We start from the raw sequence: 22,520 nt of genomic DNA, 5'->3' as shown, positions 1-22,520 counted from the left end.
AATGAGCCCTGGTCCCTTGGGCTGGATTGCACTTCTCATTTGACAGTGAGGGGGCCAGGTTGTGTCCTCACGCAGGCTGGTGTAAAACCTGGATTTCATCATCAGAAGTCATTAGCATTGTGGAAGAGATTGACACTGGACCTTGTTGTTGAACCTTTTCAGCTGGTGTGGACATGCAACTTCAGACAAACATGCAGGCATTAGCAGTTTTGTGTTAAGTGAAGAAATGTATAGGTATTGTTTGTTTGCATGTGCAGAAGTTCTCTCTTTCTCTCTCTCTCTCTTTGTGGTGTCCTTGCCAGCTCCCCCCCCCCCCAAAAAAAAAATTGCTCTGTCTGGAATGCTTATGGGAAATGTGATTTTGTTTTTGTTTGCAGCAGTTCTGTTGTTTTGATTTTGTCTGAGCAGTATGGAAAACAGTACGTCATTTAGAGTGGGTGTTTTGTCTATTGGCCATTTGGCTATTGCATGTACATTTCTCATACTTAACACATGATGACAAGGGAACCCAAATGGCATCCTTTTTTCCAGTTGGCTTTGGCTTTTCAGTATAATAATAGGGAAAAGAAAACAAAAGTTAATAGATGTAGCAGGGTTTTTTTTTTTTAATATATTGTTCCCTTGCTGATAGATGACTCCGGGGCTTTCTCCTCCCCTCCATAGTCAAGGGGCTGTTTAGACAAAGGTCAGATGAAAACATATATCACTCCCTCTAACAAACTGGTATGGATGATGTCACACGTTTTGCATATAGTTGTGAAAAATGGTAACTTAAGTAGCTAAACCTATAAAAAGGCAATAAACAATTTTAATATCATTAGTCTGATAAGTTTATGGGAGTTTTACCTGGGTTTTAGGCTGTGTGTAGCATAAGCTGCCCTAATAAATGTCCTTTAATTAAAAAAATGATTTAAAATACATTTCTGACTTGAAAACACAATGTTTTATCCCCAAGCTTTACTTAAAAGTGATGACTGAAAAGATTTAAATGTAGGCTATTCTAATTCAGACTTAGGTGTTTTTTTTTTAAGAATAATCATGGCAGGGTGCCTGTTTGAATCTATAGAATTCCACTAAGACTAGATAATTTTTATATGTAGTACAGAATGGGAAAGTATTATTAATTTTTCAATTTCTTTCTGTAGATATCTAATAATTGTACCCCTGGACTGCCAACGGCTCCCATTAAAGATTTAAAAAGCAAAAGAAAGGTAGAATCAAAAAGATGGTATTTTGGATTAAATAATGTAAAATAACTGCAGGGCAGTAGCAAAATGGAAAGCTGTTGGCAAAATAAAATCCTGGTGTACATTTTTTGTGTGTGCTTGAAACGCATTTAGATACTGACACAGTTGCATGCATCTTGTCACAACCAGGATACAAACTGGGGGGGCGGGTTACCTTTGTGTGTTTGTCAAAAGCACTCATAATTTAAAATGTACTTTTGCCCTTCAGATAACAATTTGCAGAATGCAGGTGGCATGCTGTAAGTGTGTAACAGCATGTGTGTATGTGTGCTATACAGTATCACGCTAATAAACTATTAATTGGTAGTAGATAATTGCCCAGGTTTTTTTGCTATTCAATATATGATCCCATTTTCAGAGATACTGTAATGTTTCAATTTGAAGAATAACACAGCAACAAAACTTCCTCAGTATTTTACTTTCTTAAAAAAAAAACAATCAAACTTAATAACAAACAAACAAAACCCATATAAAAAGGGATGTTTAATCTTTCCCCCAACAAATACAGTTAGAAAAGGCTGTTTGAGAAGCCCAGTTAAACTCCTCCTCCCTTTCTCTATACTGTCTTTATCACTTTGCCCAGTTCCACATAATAACATCTTCATCTGAGATTGCTGTGGCACAGGGGAACTGCATTTGTTGATCAAATTTGGCTGGATAACACTGTGATCTTGTATCCTGAAGTGCGGAGATGTGCCTGGAATATGCAAGCACAAAGCTGGCCTCTTGATTGATTGATTCTGCCTGTCATAGAACAAGATAACTGGATCAGTAAATACCCTGTGCACTTCAACTTCATCTACACAATCAAAAGTGAGGGCATCATGGGGCTGAAAAATACTGAGGCATGATGGGAATATATGCATTTGACAGTGATAGCCAGGCACTTAACCAACAAGGAAAGAAAGAGAAATTCATTGTGTGTGTTCATACATGGAGCAACAGTAAATGTTGGACTAATTCCTGAATATCTGCTGGGGGTCAAATCAGTTCCAGCTTTTCCTCTTTAACTTCCCCACCCCCAATCCCAGTGCACTATTGGTGTAATTCCACCAGGATCAAGTTGTTTGAGCTGAATGGATTTATCTCAGTGTAAATGTTGAATTTGCAGCATGATGATGAAACGGGCTTTTGGGGGGGGGGGGTTGTTGGCTTTTTGTAACGCTATTAACAAAGATTCAAGTAGCAGTGATTTTTATATAAAATGTCTGGGAGGATTAAGTGTACTAAAAAAAAAAGACTTTGGGCCAATTTAGCATTTGGCTACTTAAAATAGCAATTTCTTCGCAGTTTCATCAAACGTAAACTTGCTCGGCTGTATGCCATTCCTAGTCTGGATTCAAATGTCACAAGCAAAACATAATTTGGGTTGATGGCAAGCCAGAGTCCACAGAATCCTGCGGTTCCCCCCTACCAGCGCCATGCTGAAATCACACAAGGGAAGTATGCAATAAACTGAAGTTTATCATGATGTCTGAACTGAGAATCTCAGCAGAATAGTGTCCCCACCCCACCCCCGTTCCTGCTTACAAAGCAGGATTCTGAAATACTCAGATGTAGACTCCTGCATTGTAAGCAAAAACACAACTCACCTTTTGTTCAAGTGTAGATTTGGATGTCGCAATCCGTTGCAGTTTATTGGATCCTTCCTGGTTTGCAGTTTTGGTGCTGTGACCCAGTTGACTCATCTGTGTTGCAAACAAATGTAGGTGTGTTTATGGCAACTGGGTGCAGCCATGCTTTCTGCGTTGCTTCCGAGAGAGAGGAAGGCTTGAGTAGAATGCACAGTGTTTAAGCCATGAGTCCAGAGAAGATTCAGGCATTTAGTAGGCTTGCACCTTACATTTCTTGTATGCTTCATGTACTATACAAAAATTAATTGATACAACAGTCATAGCTTTCTTGATATCATTCTGGGAATTGTATATTTGCCAGGATGGCTAACTTACATCTTTTGTGGATTCCTTGTGTGTGAATATTCAGTCCTGTTGGAAGAATGCATTGTTAGCTGCCCTGAGTTTTAGGGGAAGGGCAACATATACATTGGAAAATAAATAAAGAGCCCAGTTTGACATCTAATCTAACATGCTGTTTCAAACAGTGGTCCTGAAGAGCCAGCCAAGGCCTTCTGATGCTGCCTGTTGTCCCTCATGTTTACTGCCTTTTACTCTGGGGATCCCCTATAGCAGTGGTCCGCAACCTTTCTAAGGCTGCGGACCGGTGGTGGTGGGGAGGGTGATCACGTGAACGCGCATGCGCGGCAGGTCCATGTATGCGCGTTTGCGCAATGCGCATCCGCAAACGCACATGCGCAGCACTTCCGCGCATGTGCGAAACTGCCACTCATGTGCATTTGCGGCCGCCCATGGCGCAAACGCGCATGTGTGGACCTGCTGCACATGCACGTTTGCGCCATGGCCCTGCTCCCCTCTCCCCCCCCACACACAAAAAGAAGCTTGCCGGGGCGCAAGCTAATTGGCCACTTTTGCGGCCGATTTGCTTGCGGCCTGGGAAGTTTCTCACTGCAGGGGGGGGGGCGAGGAGGTGGTTGGGGACCACTGGTCTATAGTCATTAGTGCAGTTCTTAGCAATGACCACCTGGCACCACTAATAAGCACACAGGTACAACTCAACTGCTTATACAGCTTAATAACAGCCCTTCAAGACTGACTTCACCAAATTACTTGCTGATTACAATTACAGTTGTGTTTATTTATCCAATCCCTTTTAAAGTCATGTATGCTTCTGGCCAGCCCCTGACAGTGAACCCCACGATTTAATTACTTGATAAATAAAGAAGTCATTCTTTTCATCTGCCCTTAATGTATTGGCCATTCATTTATTTAGTGTTGTGACCATAAATTCTATTGTTATTGGAGGGGGGGGGGGAAGTTCTCCCTACTCATTTTCTGTACGCATACTCTTATAAACCTCTATCATGGACTTCCTTATAGGGGCAGCATGTTTGAGTCTCTGGGTCTTAGGCAAATATCTGTATCTCTGAGCTGAAATGCTGGTTCAACTTGGGACTAGACATGTTACTGATTTTCCTACGTGCCTTCTCCTTTTCAGGGTGGGCACCCTAAGGTACCTGTCTGCAGCTTTGTGTTCTTTCAATGATGTAAAACTCTATAGATGTCCTTCAGAATTCAAGGGATCGAGCAAACAACACTCTCTAGAGCTTAATAGTATGTTTAAGCATTTGCCAGAGATGGATGATAAAGTTCAGAATGCATTGATGAACGGTGCTTTTATGTTACGGAGCCTGTGAATACTACTAATAAACCATGCTTTCAATCTAACTTGTTCACCCCCACTTTGAAATACAGCAAATGATGATAAAGCATATGATGATAAGGATGTAATGCATTCTGCTGGTATCAGAGGCAACCTTCTGTGTCCCCTGCAGGGCCTTGCATGTGATGGTGCCTTATTTATGCAATGCCCCTTCCCCATCTTGTTTGTATAGAACCCAATACTTTTCCGGTTTTATAGACTGTGTCTGTAATCTCTTGTACCCTTACCTGGGAGTAATACCCAAAAATATAGTGAGACCTACCTCTGGGGAAGGCACTGGCAAACTACCCCTTATTGAGTCTGCCATGAAAATGCTAGAGGGCATCGCCCCAAGCGTCAGACATGACCCAGTGCTTGCACAGGGGATACCTTTACCTTTACCTTACCTCTGAGTAGACAAGCATTACTTTGTTTTGTAAGGCTTTTATTTTTGTTTAGCTAGTTTGTTTCATAATGTTGATTTTTCTTTCCTTCTCCATCCCTCTTTTCTTCTAGCTTGGCCCAAATTGTTTTGGTTATTTTGATGGGTTGGTATTAATATAGAGAGTAAATGATGGATCAAAATGCTGCTTTTTTAATGTCTCCAGTGATTGTTTTCCTTTTTTTAAATACTTTGGTTCTTGAATTCTAGTTTTCTACCATTCTACAATGTTTGTTATTATCATTATATTATTGTTATTGTCACTGTTGTTACCACATTATTATGAACTGAGTTAACTGTATTGTTCCTGTTTCGTGTAAACTGCCCTGAGCCTTTGGGGAGGGCGGTATATACCTGTGCCCATATAAAAGAAGGTGATTTCTTTGAAAAGTGGCCCATATTTACATTCTCAGCCAGGGTTTCGTGAAACCCTGGGGTTTCTGGATGGCCTGGAAGGGTTTCCCAAATGGGTGGGAGTTAATTAATTTTTAAATATATTCCTTGAATTTGTTAAACATTTATCAGGTGATATGACCATATATGGTCATGCCGACCACTCACCTCCTCCCAAAATTGCCAGTGATGGGCCTGGATGAGGTGGAAGGGGGGGGCTCTGGTGGGCATGTGCACAGCAATGCTTTCCAACCATATTCAGCACGATCATGCCACTTCTGAAGCCTGAAGAATGTTTCAGGGTTTTCTCAATGGTAAAAAAGTTGAGAAAGGCTGCACTATATTTTGCATTTTTTCTCTGGCATAAACTATTGTCTATAGTAAAAAATATACAGGAACCATGAAGAACATCTCAGATCCTGCTCCTTGATCAGAATTTGATACTGTTCCTGGATAATTTGTATTATTTCATAGCATCTCTCCTCTTTATTATTTCATAGCATCTTTTGTTGTCATCAGGATAATCTTGTAAGCTATCCTGAGAGCAAGTGTGGTCAAGAGTGGTGGACTCTAACCTGAGAACTGGGTTTGATTCCCCACTTCTCCACATGAAGCCTGCTGGGTGCCCTTGGGCCAGTCATAGTTTCTCTCAGAATTCTCTCAGCCTCTCCCACCTCATAAGGTAACTTTGTGGGAAGGGAAGGGGAGGCAATTTTAAACCAACCCTTCTTCTGCTTATAACTTACACAGGGTTCAAATGAGCTTTAGTGCTGGATGTTCAATTAAAACAGTGTGTCCCCTGTGCAGCTTAGTGCCCTTTGCACTTTGCTGCTGTCTCTGACTTCAAATCCCGTGGGAATTAAGATTTCAATGGTGAGAGACCTACTAACCAGAGTGAGTTAATTTCTGCACTTGCTCATCTTTACCATTGTCTTCAGCATAGCTGTTTTCTTCCTGAAGAAAGCAGTCCAGAAGTTAAGAGACACAAGAGACATTGTTTAGTTTTATTTGTGTTAACATAATTGGCTTTTTACAGGACAGGACTGTGCCTTTGGCTTCTGCAAAATAGTTTTCAATAGGATCGTTATAAAAGCACAGAAAACATTTTGCTGCTTAAAATGCTTTGAAGGAAGAGCATGTCTCATTAGCAAGTCAGGATCCAGTCCCACAGACTTCATCACATTCCCACGGCCCTGTATATGCTACATTTGCAAGCATCACCAGTTTTGTGGGCTGTTTGGTGCCTGTTGGATGGGATTTTCCCAAAAGCTCCAAAGGAAGGAGCAAATCTAACTTAATCATCAGGGGATGTTAGAGCCTAATTTCCTTTGGCCCTAGGTAATATCTGCTGGGGGTCAAATCAGTTCCAGCTTTTCCTCTTTAACTTCCCTACCCCCAATCCCAGTGCACTATTGGTGTAATTCCACCAGGATTAAGTTGTTTGAGCCAAATGCTCTATTTCAAAGTAGCTTCCATGCTTGAGAAGACAAGCAGGGAGCAGAAGGGCAAGGTCTCACCTACCCCTGTCAGCAATTGATTATCTATTCCCCCATTATTCTCTTAATGCAGACATATTTATTGAACCCAGGATGTTTGCTATGCAATTCAATCTCAAGTGAATACAAACAAACCCAAATTGCTGTTGTTTTTTTTTCCCTGTTTATCCCTGGAATCTGTCAACCATTTACATTGTGCTGTTATGTTAATTCACTCTTATTCTTTGCCTATAAGTATGAGGAGCCTCTTGTGGCGCAGAGTGGTAAGCGGCAGAAATACTGTTTGAAGCTGTCTGTCCATGAGTTTGGGAGTTCAATCCCAGCAGCCGGCTCAAGGTTGACTCAGCCTTCCTTCCTTCCGAGTCGGTAAAATGAGTCCCCAGCTTGCTGCTGGGGGGTAAAACGGTAGTGACTGGGGAAGGCACTGGCAAACCACCCTGTATTGAGTCTGCCATGAAAACGCTGGAGGGCGTCACCCCAAGGGTCAGACATGGTCCGGTGCTTGCACACGGGATACCTTTACCTTATAAGTATGAACTGCTTAATTCCATTTCATGATATCGTATCTGAGGAAGTGTGCATGCACACAAAAGCTCCTACCTTGAATAAAACTTTCTTGGTCTTAAAGGTGCCACTGGACTCTAAATTTGTTCTGCTGCTTCAGGACAACATGGCTATCCCTTTGAGCAATTTAGTTGTTTATTTATTCGCAATAAAAATTGAGATTTTAAATTTCGTCATTTAATGTTATATGCCCTTTGTTTTATTTATATTATATAAGCTGCCCTGAGTGCTACAAGTTAAAAAGACAACTGATAAATATTTTAAATAAATAAAATTCCTTGAGATTAGCATAGGTTAAAATAGAGTTGCACCACACAAGATCGGTTTCTACAGAGACTTAAAGCCACCCTACTAAACTCAACATTCCAGACTTTTGATCCATTAATTTTGGTAAGACGCCATATTGAGGAGGCATTGGTGCCTAAAGCTTCTGAAGGTAGATTAAAGCTTGGTGCCTAAAGCTTCAGAAGGTGCTTTGGAAGGTGGATTATATCGGCTCCCTCTCCCCGCCCCCCACAATAAGAAACTTCCCAGGCAAAAGCGGCCGATTAGCTTGTGGCCCGGCAAGCTTCTTTTTGTGGGAGGGGGGGAGAGGGAAGCAGGGCTGCACATGCACAATGCACATCCGGGACCAGGCCCCAGATGCGCATTTGTGGCATTTGTGGCTCCGGATGCACATTTGTGGCCGCACATGCACGGCATGCGCAACCGGGCGATTGCCCTCCCCACCTCTGCTGGTCCGCAGCCTTAAAAAGGTTGCGGACCACTGGATTATATGACAATTCCATGCTGATGTTCCTCCCCTCGAAAATCTGGCTTTCACCAGGCTCCACCCCAGATCTCCAAGTGTTTCCCAATACAGAGCTGGCAAACCCTAGAGTTTTACACCCTTCTAGGTCCATTGAAGTCTATGAGCTCAGATGCTTAAGATTGTACTATCGGTCTTATAATGCCTTCTTTTGTTTCCTGCTCGTTATAGTGGTTGATTCTAGAAAGCACAAGAGGAGTTTGGGTGATATTCCATAGCAGTAGAATTTGGTCTGGTGACTAAGAATTGCCATTGTTGGTTGTGAAATCATGTTGGAAAAGGTCCAGATTTATTTGGTATAAATAACACTTTTGCTATAATTTCACTTTTGCTATAATTTCTCCAGCAGCTGAATAAGCTGCTTTCCTCTGAATAGGACGGAATCTAGATGTTTTATATCAGTGGTCCCCAACCTTTTTATCACCAGGGACCGGTCAACGCTTGACAATTTTACTGAGGCCCGGGGGGGTAGTCTTCTGCTGAGGGACGTCACCACTGCCGCCTGAGCCCCTGCTCCACTTGCTTTCCCGCTGGTGCCCCTGACTTCCCGCCACCCGCTGGGGGGCACTGCCAGCAGCAGCTACATAGTGCCATGCCAAGGGGGAGGCCCAGCCATGGCGGCCACTGGAGAGCACCAAAGGTGAGCTGGCGGCAGAGTGGCAGGGCAGCCCCCAAGGCAGCAGCCGGGGAAGAGGACGAGGAGGAGCCGTGGCCCAGTACCGACTGATCCACGGACCGGTGTTTTAAAGTAACAGATACAATGAGTCAGGGCAGAGTAATCCATAGACCACTGATTAAGTCTATTCATTTTAATTAGACAAGTACCCTGGAGGTTCTTTAAAAATAAGTAGCATTCTGAAGCTTTAAATGTAATAGGTAAAAGGCAAAGGCAAAGGTATCCCCTGTGCAAGCACTGAGTCATGTCTGACCCTTGGGGTGACGCCCTCCAGCTTTTTCATGGCAGACTCAATACTGGGTGGCCTTACCAGTGCCTTCCCCAGTCATTACCGTTTTACCCCCCAGCAGCAAGCTGGGTACTCATTTTACCAACCTCGGAAGAATGGAAGGCTGAGTCAACTTTGAGCCGGCTGCTGGGATCAAACCTCATGGACAGACAGCTTCAGACAGCATTTCTGTCGCTTACCACTCTGCGCCACAAGAGGCTCAATAGTAAGGTACATACATTTAATGGAAATTTTCTATTGGCAAAAGCCAGTCATGGAAGTCAATTATACATTTAATGGAAATTTTATATTGGCAAAAGCTAGTCATGGATGTCAATTTAGTCTTGACAATGCATAGACTTGATACCATATTTACAAAAAGTGTTGAGTCCTTTTTAATATGAAGCAACTTCTTGATAAACAAACTTAGAACTTTCCAAATATTTTAGTGTATTTTGTTGTCCCTCCCTTAATTCTTGAAGAATGCAGGTGGTAGGATAGTTAACAAGTTCGTCTTTGTAGAAAGTAGTTTAAGGTTTCTGAATTTGAAACATCGAATACAGATTGGTCAAGTTCCGAGTTTTAATGATCACTCTGCCTCTTTCCTCTATGGGGGCTTGTTTTCCTTGGCTACAACTTCTCAGTGAGAGTGACATATTTATGTACAAAGCAAGTATTTGGTTTTTGGAATTTACACATATGAATGATGACCTAAATAGTATCCATTTATTCTCCCCTCTTTCCCCCCCTCTCTATAGCTCTTTGAAATGTGAGGTTACATATTGCAGACAAGTCTCAACATATACACCCAATGCTTGACCACCAGAATTAATAACTAGCCACATTCCTTGATGATTCTGCAGGGATTGGAATCTAGGCAGTGGAGTTTGCTATGCAAGAGAGTTAATAAAATTTTTCATTGCTAGAGGAAAGCTTATATACAGTAGTCTGTTTGTCCTGTATTTCAACCACCTGAGTCGCAGCCAAAAAGGCAATTGTCTACTCCATATTTCAAACAGATGCTGAGGGACAGAAAAGGTGTCTAGAATTCACATCAATAAAAAGGCTGGCTCTTTCAGTTCCCGAGAAGGAAGTGAACCCATAAAAACATTGCTGCCGACTTGTTTGTCCAGCCCTTTGAAGTATTTAACATTCATTTAGCCTGCAAATCGTTACCGCTCAATGTTTCATTGAATTATCGAAGTCTGTTAAACACATAACCTTAGAGTGCACAAAAATTGATTCCTTTGGCAGATATATTAATTTAACAGTTATCCATTTAAAAGGGCATTATCGAAGCGGGCCACACTTACGTGCTGAGTAGGTACGGTAGCTACATGTTCTAGACATAAGCGTCATTTAAACATCCTCATTATTTTTACGACCATTAATTTGGAATCCTTGGAAAGTGAATCTTAAGCTGGGATTCTTTGAGACGTTTCCCATATCCCCAAGCTGCTACAGTTCACGTCTTCTTGGAAGGCCAAACCTGACCATCGATGGAAGCCGAAGACAGTGTGTGGTGCGATTGCTCCTGGTGCGAATCAGGAGAGTTTACCTTCAGTTTTCCATCAGATAAAATAATAGCTTAGTGGATTCAAGTTGAGTTTACTTGGTCAGTTTTCGTGCTCGCCACCGGGTGATAGCAGGCACGAATAGCATGTGACAAGCTTATCAACTCCCAACTGGGCTCCAGTTGATGCTAATGATTGTTTCAAATCACACGTCTCCCATTTCCTAGTGACGATGAACCAATGTGTTCTCTGCTATGTCTCTTCCTCCAGAGGTGTCGCTGAGAGCCAGAGCTTAGCAGCAGAAAATGCCATCAGCTGTGAGTAAAACAAGAATATTAGAAATCACTATTAGGGCTAACTTAGAAAAAAAAATAATAACATGGGGGTGGAAGGTGTCAATTGAAAACCAGCAGGGTGGCAAACCTATTGTACTGCAGTGGTTATGCAGCAGCCTCCAGGCCTTTATGGTGATTGGTGACACACTAGAGATATTGTTAAATTGCCTTTTTTATTGGTTCTTGAGCCCTCTGTATGAAAATACAATTCTTTGGAAGAAGTGAAGAGAATCTTTATGTTCTGAGATAAATGTGACCCCCCTCCCCCATCCAAAAATATGGATGTGGAGCCAAATTTCATTGACATTCATTGAAGGATTCTCTTATTTGTGTCCAGTAAGTTATCCTTATGCTTTAATTTTGGGGTTTAATTCCACAGCATGTCTTTTAATGAAGCAGGGTTCTAGCTGCATAGAATTTGTCTCCTCATTTCCTCTCCAGGATCAGCCTTTGGAAAGAGTATATGTGAGCATGTCCAGAAAGCTACAGGGAAAATATTGTAACAAACAAAAATGCAAGAAAGTTAAGAGGATTCTAGAGCTGTTTGCACTCAGTCTGTCTGTTTAGTAACCTGAAGATTAAAAAAAAAATCAAGCCTGTTGTGATTTTTGTTCCAAGAAAAAGTCAGAGTGTGAACAGTGCAGTGGTTCTAAGTTATCCTGCATTACCAGAAAGGAAACCTATATGAAATACTTGTTATTTTTTTCCTACCTGACACAGTGGAGCTCAGAACTGCATAGAAGGGTAAAGGAGGATTTTCACAAATCACCTACTGTGATGTCACTCTTTCCGTAGAGCTTTGTGGGTGAGAACTTGGTGAGATGCAATTGTGCCTGCTTTGTTGTATGTGTGGATGTGGGAGATTATTTCTGTCTTGTTTTGTATTAGGAATTTTAAAAATACATGCCTGGGTGTGACATAGATGAATGGGAAAGGAAAGAAAACCACCATTGAAGTATCGGTAGAGGGAGGTGGAGTGGTTGGAGGACAGGTCATATGATGCAGTAATCCTGGATACAGGTTACCTTAACAACTATTGCCCATACTTGTGCAGCTTCAGGTACTCTGGGAACAAAGTCCATTTCAGTTTGGATTCAGGCCTAGACTTGGGATGGAAACAGCCTTAGACACACTGATTCCCTGAGAGAGCAAACATTTTTGTTCCATACTAGATACCTAGAGTATATACAGATACCTAAAGTGGAAACAGAATTTCAGGCACAAATATGAAAGTGAATTTGAAGGCTAGCAGTCAATATTGGGCCTCTACTGAAGAAAAGCAGTAGGGGAAAAAAAATCTGCAAGCTTTACACACAGCATATGAATACGATTTATTTAAAATTGGCATGCAGTTTGTCTTTCAATTATTTTCCCCCTGCACAAACATATTCATTATGCTCAGTGCTCAGAAAATTCTGTTTCCCGTGTTATCAATAAATGTTAACAGTATGTTTATTCTTGAGCTTCATATTTCTGGATGAGCAGGATGGTAATCAACAGCCTGGGCATTTGACAACATCTAATTGCATTTTACTTTGGTTTTCATCATACTTCCTCCTGAAGAACATGCACTTTGAAAGCTTGCAGGGATATTTCGACCAGCTGGCCCACGGTGAATTACTTTGTCTCTCCTGAATCCCAGATACAGGTCTTTCACATCACCTACTACCTGGTCCTTTTTCCTGGAGAGTCCAGGGACAGAATGTGGGACCTTCTGCATGTCAAGCAGATGCTCTACCATAGAACCAGTTCCTACCCTCTAACATGATACCCCTCCAAATCAACTCCAGCCTTGTATGCAAAAGCATCTGTGCAGTTACTGTTATTTCTGAAGGCTCCAATAGGAAAGAGTTTCCTCCCGAATAAGGCGGGACAGAATTGAACATCAGCTAAGGAGCATCCTGAAGCAAAAAACAAAAAACAAAAAAAGGCTTTCCTTTAAAGAGAAAGGCCAACTGGTTAGAATTCCACTAGTATTGTCCTAGCAGCCAACTTTTAACGTAGGTGACATTAGCCATTTTCTGCTTTTCTTACATATGAGCTAACAGTTGGGTGCAAGGTGCACAAGTGAGCCTGGCTGTGGCATTTTTCCTCTTCTTTTTTTGTCTTTTTTAAAATGCATATCCTATTCAGGGTGTGTGTCATTGGGAATTGGTGATGAGCATCGAATCAAATGCTTAAAACCATTATACCAGCCTTCCGCATGCAAGCCCTGTCAAGAGTGCTCTGTGTGATGAGTAGATTCTTTTTTTATAATGACTAGTAGACAGCCAGTGCACCCATCAGAGTATGCCGAGGTACCGCATAGAAATGAAGATGCACATGTGTATGTGTCAAATGCTGGAGAGCAGAAGCTTTTGCTATAAATACCATTTCATCACATTTCCTCTTACATTTCAATTTTATAAGCCTGTATATAAGATTTCAACAGAAAAAAAAAAGAAAGAAACGCAGTGGAAAAAGAACGTGGGATCCTTGACTTTTTCAAATAATCATTCTTAGAGGGGATAAGTAAATAAACATCCACGTGTAGCCAATATGACATCTTTCTTCACTCTAAGGTTGGAGTTATAGTGAAACAAAAGACTGACAAATGAAGAAAGAAAACACCTGTGTGTGTATAGTTAGAAGGGAGCTGTTAGCCGGTGTTTCAGTAGTCCCTTTTTTATTATATTTTCTTTGTTTTGCAATCTTAACTATAGCCTTTATATATACGTGTTTGGACCTAATGTCTGTATTATGCACTGTTTAATAATACTGTACCATTTAAATGTACAGAATACACTTTTCTGGAATTAATGGGAAATTTTATTAGTATAAGGATGGTATCTGCGGAGTTGCAGGGGGCATCTCATTTTTCCCTCCCTAAATAATTATTTTTTTCTGTCCCTGAAATCGCCCGCAGCCTCAGCCCCTTTCCTGCTTCTTCTCACCATCTAGACAGCCTGCCTTTATCTGCCCCCCCCCCAACATTCCCTCTTTCCCTTTTCCGGTAGTCTTTCCCATGGAAAGCTGTAGGTGAGTTGCTCAGTGCCAGCTTCGGGGGCCCAGTCCCAGGTTCCAATTCCCAGTCTGCTATGGAAGCTTTCTGAGTGACTTTGCTCTAGTTACACATTCCCAGCCTACAGTTCTCCACTGGGTGGTTGTGAAAATAAAATAGAGATGAGTAATGTATGCTGTTTTGGGTTCCCATTCTGGAGAAAGATAACGTATAAATTAAGGAAATAAATGTCAAATATAGCAGAAAGCAGGGAGTCGATTGAAGGTATGGTGGGAAAGAAAAAAAGCAAGCAGGGAAAGAGGAGAGACTATGGGGCCACCAGGAGGAGCAAAAGAAGAAGTAGGGCTAAGAATAGATACAGGGGGGAAACAAAGACCCCCTGTAAGTCCTTGTAGGTACCCCACTGCACAGCTGAGCTTGGTCCAACCAGCACCATGCAACTTGACCAGGGTTTTCTTGGGGGCAGGCTGCCAGAGCAACGGGAGGGGAGAAAGGGAGGCAGAAGACACGGGGGCACATACCATATATATTCACATATAAGCCGACCCTCATATAAGCCAAAGCACCTAATTTCATCACAAAATGCTGGAATACCTTATTGACTCGCATATAACCCGAGGCTGGTGTTTGGATAGTGGCTTTCCCCCCTTCCCTTCCCTTCCCTTCCCTTCCCTTCCCTTCCCTTCCCTTCCCTTCCCTTCCCTTCCCTTCCCTTCCCTTCCCTTCCCTTCCCTTCCCTTCCCTTCCCTTCCCTTCCCTTCCCTTCCCTTCCTTTTTGGGCAGGATCTTTTTGTTTCCTTTTCTTCCCACCTCCTCTGCCCTCTTTCCCCTCCTCCTCCCTCTTTCCCTCTAACCCCTTTTGCCTTTTTATATCCAATCCTTCTTATCCTATTCCCTTCCTTGCTGGGTGTTCTGTGCCCTCCACTTTCCATTCCTTCCTCTAGGGGTGTTTCCTCCTTCTGCTCTCTGCTCTCCCTCTGAGACAGAGGCTTCAGAGCTTCCTGCAGCAGCACCAGCAGCAGCACGTGCTAGCCTCGTTAAGGCAGTGAGGGTGGGAGGAAGAGACTGCTCTTCCCTCCCCTCCTACTGTCCCTCCCGGGCTTGCTGCATCTCTTCCTGCCTCTGCTTCTTCAGTTAAGTATACTTGTCTCCCACCTCCTCCCTCATGTCTAGTCTGGCAGGTTTTTAAAAAAAACCCACATATAAGCCAAGGGAGACTTTTTCAGCTTTAAAAAAGGGCTGAAAAACTCGACTTAAATGTGAGTATATACGGTAAATATATCTTGGCTGGTGAATGCGTAGAAGAAAAGGAAATAGGAAGAGGAGGTAGAGGCAGGGTTTTCAGGGAAGGGAAAGGGGAATTAGCGGAGAAGAGGAAAACAAAATGCCCTAGCAACTCGTTGCTTGTCACCCAGTAGTGTATTCAAAAGAAACGGCATGGATAAGATTGTATCAGCAAATTGCCATGGCAATTTACCACTGTGTTCCATGACCTATTTTAGTGATTTAGGTATATGGGAGAGCAATACTTTTGCATCAGTGTCAAGAATGTAGCATATGTTGTACATTCAAAGATCAGTACACCAGTGACAGTGGTCAGCTGCGGTTTCAAAAGGCACAAAGGTATGTGAAGGGGGATTCTTGTTGCAGTGAGCAACTAGCTAGACTTCCTTGTAAGTTTTTATTTGTTTGAGGATGCCCCCAAACAGTTTACATTAACCGTTTATATTAACCTTTCCTTACGTATGCAGCTTATACCTTTGTAATTAAATCTGAGCGCCAGCTTGATGTAATGGTTAAGAGCAGCAGTTTCTAATCTGTCAAGTTGGATTCCCGACTCCTTCACATGCAGCCAGCTGGGTGACCTTGGGCTTGTCACAGTCCTGACAGTGCTTTTCTCACAGAGCAGTAATATCAGGGCTCTCTCAGCCCCACCTACCTCACTTTTGTGGGGAGAGGGAGGTAATTCCATTGTAAGCTGCTTTGAGCCGTCTTCAGGAGGTGAAAAGTGGGGTATAAAAAGCAACACTTCTTCCATCGTCCTTCGAAGATTTGAAATGCTTTTTGGAGCAGTTAATGTGTAAGGCTGCTTCCTTAGGTCTTGATATATAGCTCCATCCAGCTCCTGTCAAGGATTGGATGGCTTTTTTACTGGTAGACTAAGAAGCACACACATGCAGGAACACGAGTAACAGCCAAGCTCTTGTACAAACAGGAAAACTATTTACGGGCAAACCATCCTCCATGTCACCAAGAAAACAAGTACTAGGCCCTCCTCCTTATTCTTGCACCTTATCCTTAACTCAATTGCAGTAGAAGTATCCCCCAATAAACTGTATGTTATATTTCACAGCAGTACTCTCTTTGTATTACCAACTATCTAATTCCTATGTATGGGTATCAGTATCGATTTATGGGAAAAGACTAGAGGCAAAGTCCATTGTATCCAGGAATACAACGGGCTCTAGAGCTTGGCAGTGGGAAGAGGAAGGGGAGGAGTTGTCCAGTCTGTAAGGGCATGGGGTTGAATGTGTGTGTTGTGTGGGCGGTTGTGGTGGTGTGGTGGCAAATGAGCCCTAATCTTGAGTCCATGATAAAAGGGAGCTACCTTCTGAAGTAGGGCACTCTGCTTTATAACCCTCCCTCAGATCAACATGTAGTGGGATGCGTTTCAAAAACGGTGTATCCTGCTAAGAAGAAATGCCTGTCTTTGCCTACCAACCTTACCTCAGAGACTAAAGCCCGAATCAAAGATCTGGTAGATGGATTGTTCAGTGGCAAAACAGATGCCAGCCTGGAACCTGAAGTCCATTGTCTCAGAGAACACATTATGAACCGGTGGAGTGTCTAGAAGCAAAAGGACAATCATAGTCACGTTTGGGTTGCAGCGAAAACTTGTTCCTTTATCTGGCAAAATGGTGATTCATCTCCCCCTTTAGGATTACAGTAGGCATATTCTGCTCAGGATGTGAACTGTTCCACTCCGTAAGGATAAAGAAATAGAGGGAACATCGGCCATGGACACAATAACTGCAATGTTTGTACTAGTTTTCCCATTTGAATTGACAGCGAAGGGGAAAGTAGGCAAAATGGAACTGTCGGTGGGTCAGATTTGGCCAGGAAGCCACAGTTGTGTTCTAATCCAACATGTTGCATGTGTTGCAAGGGTCCCTATGATGACTTTCAACAGCCTTGCTTATTCATGGAAAAATTGCTAGATAAACAAGGAACAGCAAGTAGGAAGAACTTTAAGGATCTTGCTGCAGTCTTCCAGTGCACTTGAGATATACACCATATGAAAATAGCATGATGGGCTGTGTTTTCCTTTGTGTCTCTTTGACAAGTTTCTATATTTTATGATGAGGCAATGACAAGGTTTTCCTTCTATATCCCCCTCCCATCCCCAACTCACCCTTTCCCCTAGCAGCTAGTGCAGATGCAAAAACGTGTGTACATGTTTATACATAAAGAAAGGAAGAGTTGTGGAAATAATATACCTTAGGGTGGGAGAGGATCCTGCAAACATTTTGTTTTCCAGGTTTCTAATACACAAGTGTTCCGTACTGTTAAAAAAAAAAAAAGAGGACTGTTACAAAAGAACAAATACCCTTCTGTTATCTTGCCTAGTTGTTTTGAACAGTTCTTGGCATTTGTGGGATTGTCACAGATCTCCACAAGGGCAAAAACAGAACAACAAAATATTTGTTTTAAGTCTTTTATTGTATGCTGCATGCCCTTGAGCATGTTTATGAGAGTTAAACATTAATAGCAGATGTTGTTAATGAGTAGAAGTCTTGAACTGGCTTCTCAGACCTTTTCGTCGGTACATGAATCTTCTGGTTGATGACAATACTTCTAACATGTCTAATTATGAAGTAGTGTCCTAATCAAGCCTCCGATAATGGGGGAATTTTTACCCCACCTATTGTGTTTGTGTCAGTGGCAGACAAAGATCGTCCCAAATCTTTATCCTTTCCTCAAGATTAATTGAGATTTCTTTTGTTCCAGTACCTTTATCTGTGTGCATTTTTAATTTCCATGCAGGATTGCAGGGTTTATTAACATTCCCACCTAATGTCTGAGTCTGGATTCCTTCCCCCTCCCCCAAAGTTTTTTTCCACCCCCTTTTTTCATACTTCTAGGAGCAGTAGGGGAAAGTGATTATAGGTAATAAATATCTTTTTTTAAAAAACATTGCAGAGGCAGTTTTTCCCCCTGTTAATGAGGGTAATTTGACTTGGTTGAAGGATTGCAGTTCTTAAGAATTAATGCAGCAATCCAATTCAAAGATTTAAAGAGATCTAAGATTTTTCACAGGTCGTGTGCTAGTGAATGTGCTCCTATCACATAGCAGCTAATGGACTTGAACAACAGTCTGTCATTTGCTGTTACCTCTCAGTGTATAGCAGCTTTGCCCTTGATAGCAAGTATTCTTTCCCAGCAGTACAGATTATTTAGCGGTGTGGTATATTTGTAACACTTTAAGAGATGGTATCCTGTTTCCAACAGCCCTAATTACCGTATAAAGTGAGGTTATCTTTCTGACTTTCTTAATTACATGTTTGAATCCTAATCGACTGTAGTCTAAAGGTATTTTATACTCTAATAGCTACCTTCTAATTTTTCTTCTTTTCATCTATGATGTCCTATAGTCACAATATAATTTATGTGCTGCATTTTTACTATGCCAAGTAGAAACACATTAATTACAAAAAAAAAAAAGCCAGAAGTGATATCCATAAGTTTCTGTTTTTTTAGGGGAGGGGGAAATACATTATTACCTTCCCAGAATGTTTATTAAAGGCTTATTTGTAACTGATGTTGCAAGTGCTCTAATTTCTTGATCCTATTATGTTCATAGATATCAAAAATCCTATTTTAAGGTAATTAGAAGGATTCTTCTTTATTGAAATGCCTTCTGTAGACAATGACTTTCTATAACCAGCACAGAAGAAATCTTTGTTCCTTAATTAGAAAAAGAACTAGAGCTCATTAATTGTGGGCACCAAGTGATGTCTGCTCAAATGGAGAAGCAATAATACAGTATAAATAATGCCTGAGCCTCCATTTTTAAAAGCCTCACACTGTATAGCAATGCTTATAGTTCATACAGAATATGCCGTTTCATTTCCAGGGAATCATATGAAGGTTTGTTTTATTTCCTCATGCCTCTTTTGGAAGGTGAATCTCAGTCATGTTACAATATTGGTCTGTTACATTCATACAGTCTTGGAGAAAAGTTGTTTACTGTTTTATTGTGGGGTTCTTATCTTTTGTGGGTTTTTTAATTTTTATTTTATTTATTATTGGACTTCTATCCCGCCACTACTCAGAGGACTTGAGGCGGTTTACAAATAAAATAATAAAACCTCATAACCCCTTAAAAACCGTAGTAGCAAGATTGGCGTAAAACCCTTCTCTCAGCCCCCTCCCACAGCCACCCCAAGCAGGCTGCACGGTCTAAGTGCAGAGACCAGATCCCATGGAGAGGCCCAGCTGGTCTTAAACTCTGGCCTCACCCAAAGATCTGGTGGCAGAGCTCCATCTTACAGGCCCTGCAGAACTGTGAAAGCTCCAACAGGGCCCTCACCTCTTCTGGGAGCTCATTTCACCAGGCCCGGGTTGAGGCCAGGCGAATCTCCTTAGGGACAGATATCTCCAGCAGATTAGCACCCGCAAAGTGAAGAGGGGGCATAAGGAGTTGTGGTCCCTGTTTTGTAAGAAATCTAATTTAATCTAATAAATAAATCTGCAGACTCCCCAGCACACATTCAGAATTTGGTATGCATATATATAATATTCTGTTGCCATATAATACCAAGCACAACTTCGTAAAAACACTGGAGATCCACATTAATCACATTAAGAGCCAGTGCGGTTAACACCAGCGGAATCTAATCTGAAGAATCAAATTTGATTCCCCACTCCTGCACATGAAGTTTGCTGGGTGACCTTGAGCCAGCCACAGTTCTCTCAGAAATTTCTCAGCCCCACCAACCTTTCATGTTGCCTGTTGTGGGGAAAGGAAGAGAATATAATTTTAAGGCACTTTGGATGATTCTGCACAAGCTGCGCCAATCAAAACTGCTGGCAGTGCATTATGGCAGAGCTGAATGCTCTGCTGCTGTGTCCCCACGGGGGACCCATTTTGGCAGCAGACCCGGTCCACCCTAGATTTGTGTGTCCCAATGAACGCATCCAGGGCAGAATGGTTCCACTGCGCTGAGTGGGGGAGGGTTTTGTTTTTTTTTAGCAGGAAGGTGGATTGTGTGAGAATGCTATCCCTCTGTCCGGAAAAAAAAAATCCCCATTTAGCGCTGCAGAGCCAAGTGGGGCATTTTCTGTCCCCTCTGGGCCTCTGTAAGACAGGGAGGAGTCTGGCCTGGAAGCCCCGGCTCTTCCGCATCCACATGGGCGTCTACTGGGCTAGGCCCCCTTGACCTTCCAGGGTGCCTAAGGGAATATGGAAAACATCTGCATTGCCTTAAAGCACAGCAACGGTGGCCTAACGTGCACTGAGCCTGGCAGAGTCCTGCCCTAGCGGTGATGCTATGTGGAAGCGGGAATTAGCCCCGCTGCCATATGACCGCCCTCCCGTCCCTTTCCACCCGTGCAAAATTGGCCTTTGAGACTCCTTAAGGTAGAGAGAAAGTATGGTATAAAAACCTCCTGTTCTTCTGATCTGTAGCCTAAGTCCACTAACTCATGTCTGAGGTTGCATTCCTAAGGGCACATGAAATTTGGAACAGGAACATCAGGGGCATCCTGTAGGCAATCATGATTGTATATGAATGTTGGAGTAGACAGGTAGTGAATACATAACCTTTCTCCTTATGAACACATGAAGCTGCCTTATACTGAGTCAGACTATTGTTCTAACAAAGCATGGGACCTTCTACATGCAAAGCTGATGCTCTACCACAGAGGCACGGCTCTTCAATTTAAACGTTTCTGCACAACGCTGTATGCAGTTCTGGCTTTGAATCGTTGCACACACTGTGGGAAGCACTACCATGAAAAGGATGCAGTGATGGGATTACAGAAATTTACAGAGGCTAGGTCCATCAGTGGCTTCTGGTCACAGTGAATAAATAGGATATTCATTTTTCAGAGACTGTCACCCTCTCAATAGTAGTGCTGGGAGGTCACTACAGGAATAGGCTTCAGTCTCTATATGCCAAGTTTGTAGGCCTTCTGGGGACATGTGGTTGGCCACTGCATGACATATTGTGCTTTACTAGACGGGCCATTGGTTTGATACAGAACAACTACTCCTGTGTTTTTATGTTCCTTTATGTATGCTGTATGAAGGTTTCTGTGGGTTTCTTGCAGGAGGATTATGCTAATACAGCTTGTAGTTCTCAGCTCTACATAATATCATAAGAATCATTATAAGTTCACGATGAGTACCACATGCACCAGAAACCAGACATGTGCTTTTTGTTCCCAGTGTGGTTTTTCACAGAGAGCGTATGTGTGCACACCCTCCTTTGTTACATTAGTCAGGGGCCAGAATATGTACCATTAGAATGTACGTCCCTTTTTATTCTCTGTCTGTCCTAGAGCCATTCACTGGTATCTCATTTGCAGTCTCTTCAACAGATCTTTAGGCTCCAGTTTCCTGAGATAATGTAGAGGCAGGGGTGGTTTCCTTCTGGAAGGTCTCTTGCTGGCAGTAGGACCTGAACCAGTTACACAAGTTTTTCTGGCTTCTTATGCCTGTCCTTATGCCACATAGTGTTTTAGCAGTTGCTTCATGTTAAGTGGCACTGCAGATTTAAACCAGTTTGAAAATAATGTAATGATTATCCAGAAGCCATCGTTTTATGAGGATGTTGGCATGTTTTTTTATTAGAAATTCCCTAGCAATACAATTATCAAGCTTTCTTGAATGATATTTATGACAGTGCAATTTGAAAAAGGTTTATATTTCTGCTATAGTTCTCATTTCTGCTGGTAGGATGTTGAAATAGTTGGATGGTTTTCTTTGTTGTTATGTTTAGAAATACATGACCAAATTTGAAAAAAGATATCACAGTTCTTCAGTTGTTCTTTGTAAAGTAAGTAAATCTTTTGCCAGCTGGGTATTGACTACATTTATGGATTGAAGTTATGTGTTATCATTACAAACAACAAGAACACTTTGTCTAAATGCAAACAGGACAGATCCTTGTATCTGTATCCTGCTTTTCCATATGTTCAAGACTGATTATCTTTTAAAGAGATATTATTAAAATCGCGGCAATTAACTTTTTTGCTACGTCACAATGTTAGATTATTTGAAGTACAAATGTTCTCCATCTGTGGCAGCCTAACATAAATAGAACAATTGGATTGGATAATCCCAGAGTATAATTCAGAAGGCACTCCCCAAATAAGGTTTCAGAAGTCTGTCATTTGATCCTTAAAAGCTCAGGTGTTGATGTGCTCTATGAGTCCCCAAATTCAGTATATTTTGGATTGACTGGTACTCCATTCCCAACATATATTGAGGCCAAAT

At 42.0% G+C, this 22,520-nt stretch overlaps 1 protein-coding gene across 22 annotated transcripts in view; it reads left to right on the top strand.

The window, feature by feature from the left end:
- FOXP1 (forkhead box P1) overlaps nucleotides 1–22,520 on the top strand; it is a 613,965-nt gene that overhangs the window by 374,160 nt on the left and 217,285 nt on the right. The window contains exon 1 of one of the 22 annotated variants that reach the window (XM_077325180.1): nucleotides 10,959–11,001. The exons of the other annotated variants lie outside the window; for them this stretch is intronic. Within the exon in view, the coding sequence (XP_077181295.1) occupies nucleotides 10,990–11,001 (12 nt within the window). The 5' untranslated portion in view covers nucleotides 10,959–10,989. Of the gene's footprint in view, nucleotides 1–10,958; nucleotides 11,002–22,520 lie in introns of those variants that run through there. 22 annotated transcript variants of the gene reach the window in all.

The sequence above is a fragment of the Paroedura picta genome, chromosome 3 (assembly GCF_049243985.1).
Source record: "Paroedura picta isolate Pp20150507F chromosome 3, Ppicta_v3.0, whole genome shotgun sequence".
Lineage (NCBI taxonomy): Eukaryota > Metazoa > Chordata > Lepidosauria > Squamata > Gekkonidae > Paroedura > Paroedura picta.
The sequence above is the reverse complement of the archived record's forward strand: the minus strand, read 5'-3'. Positions and strand labels throughout refer to the sequence as shown.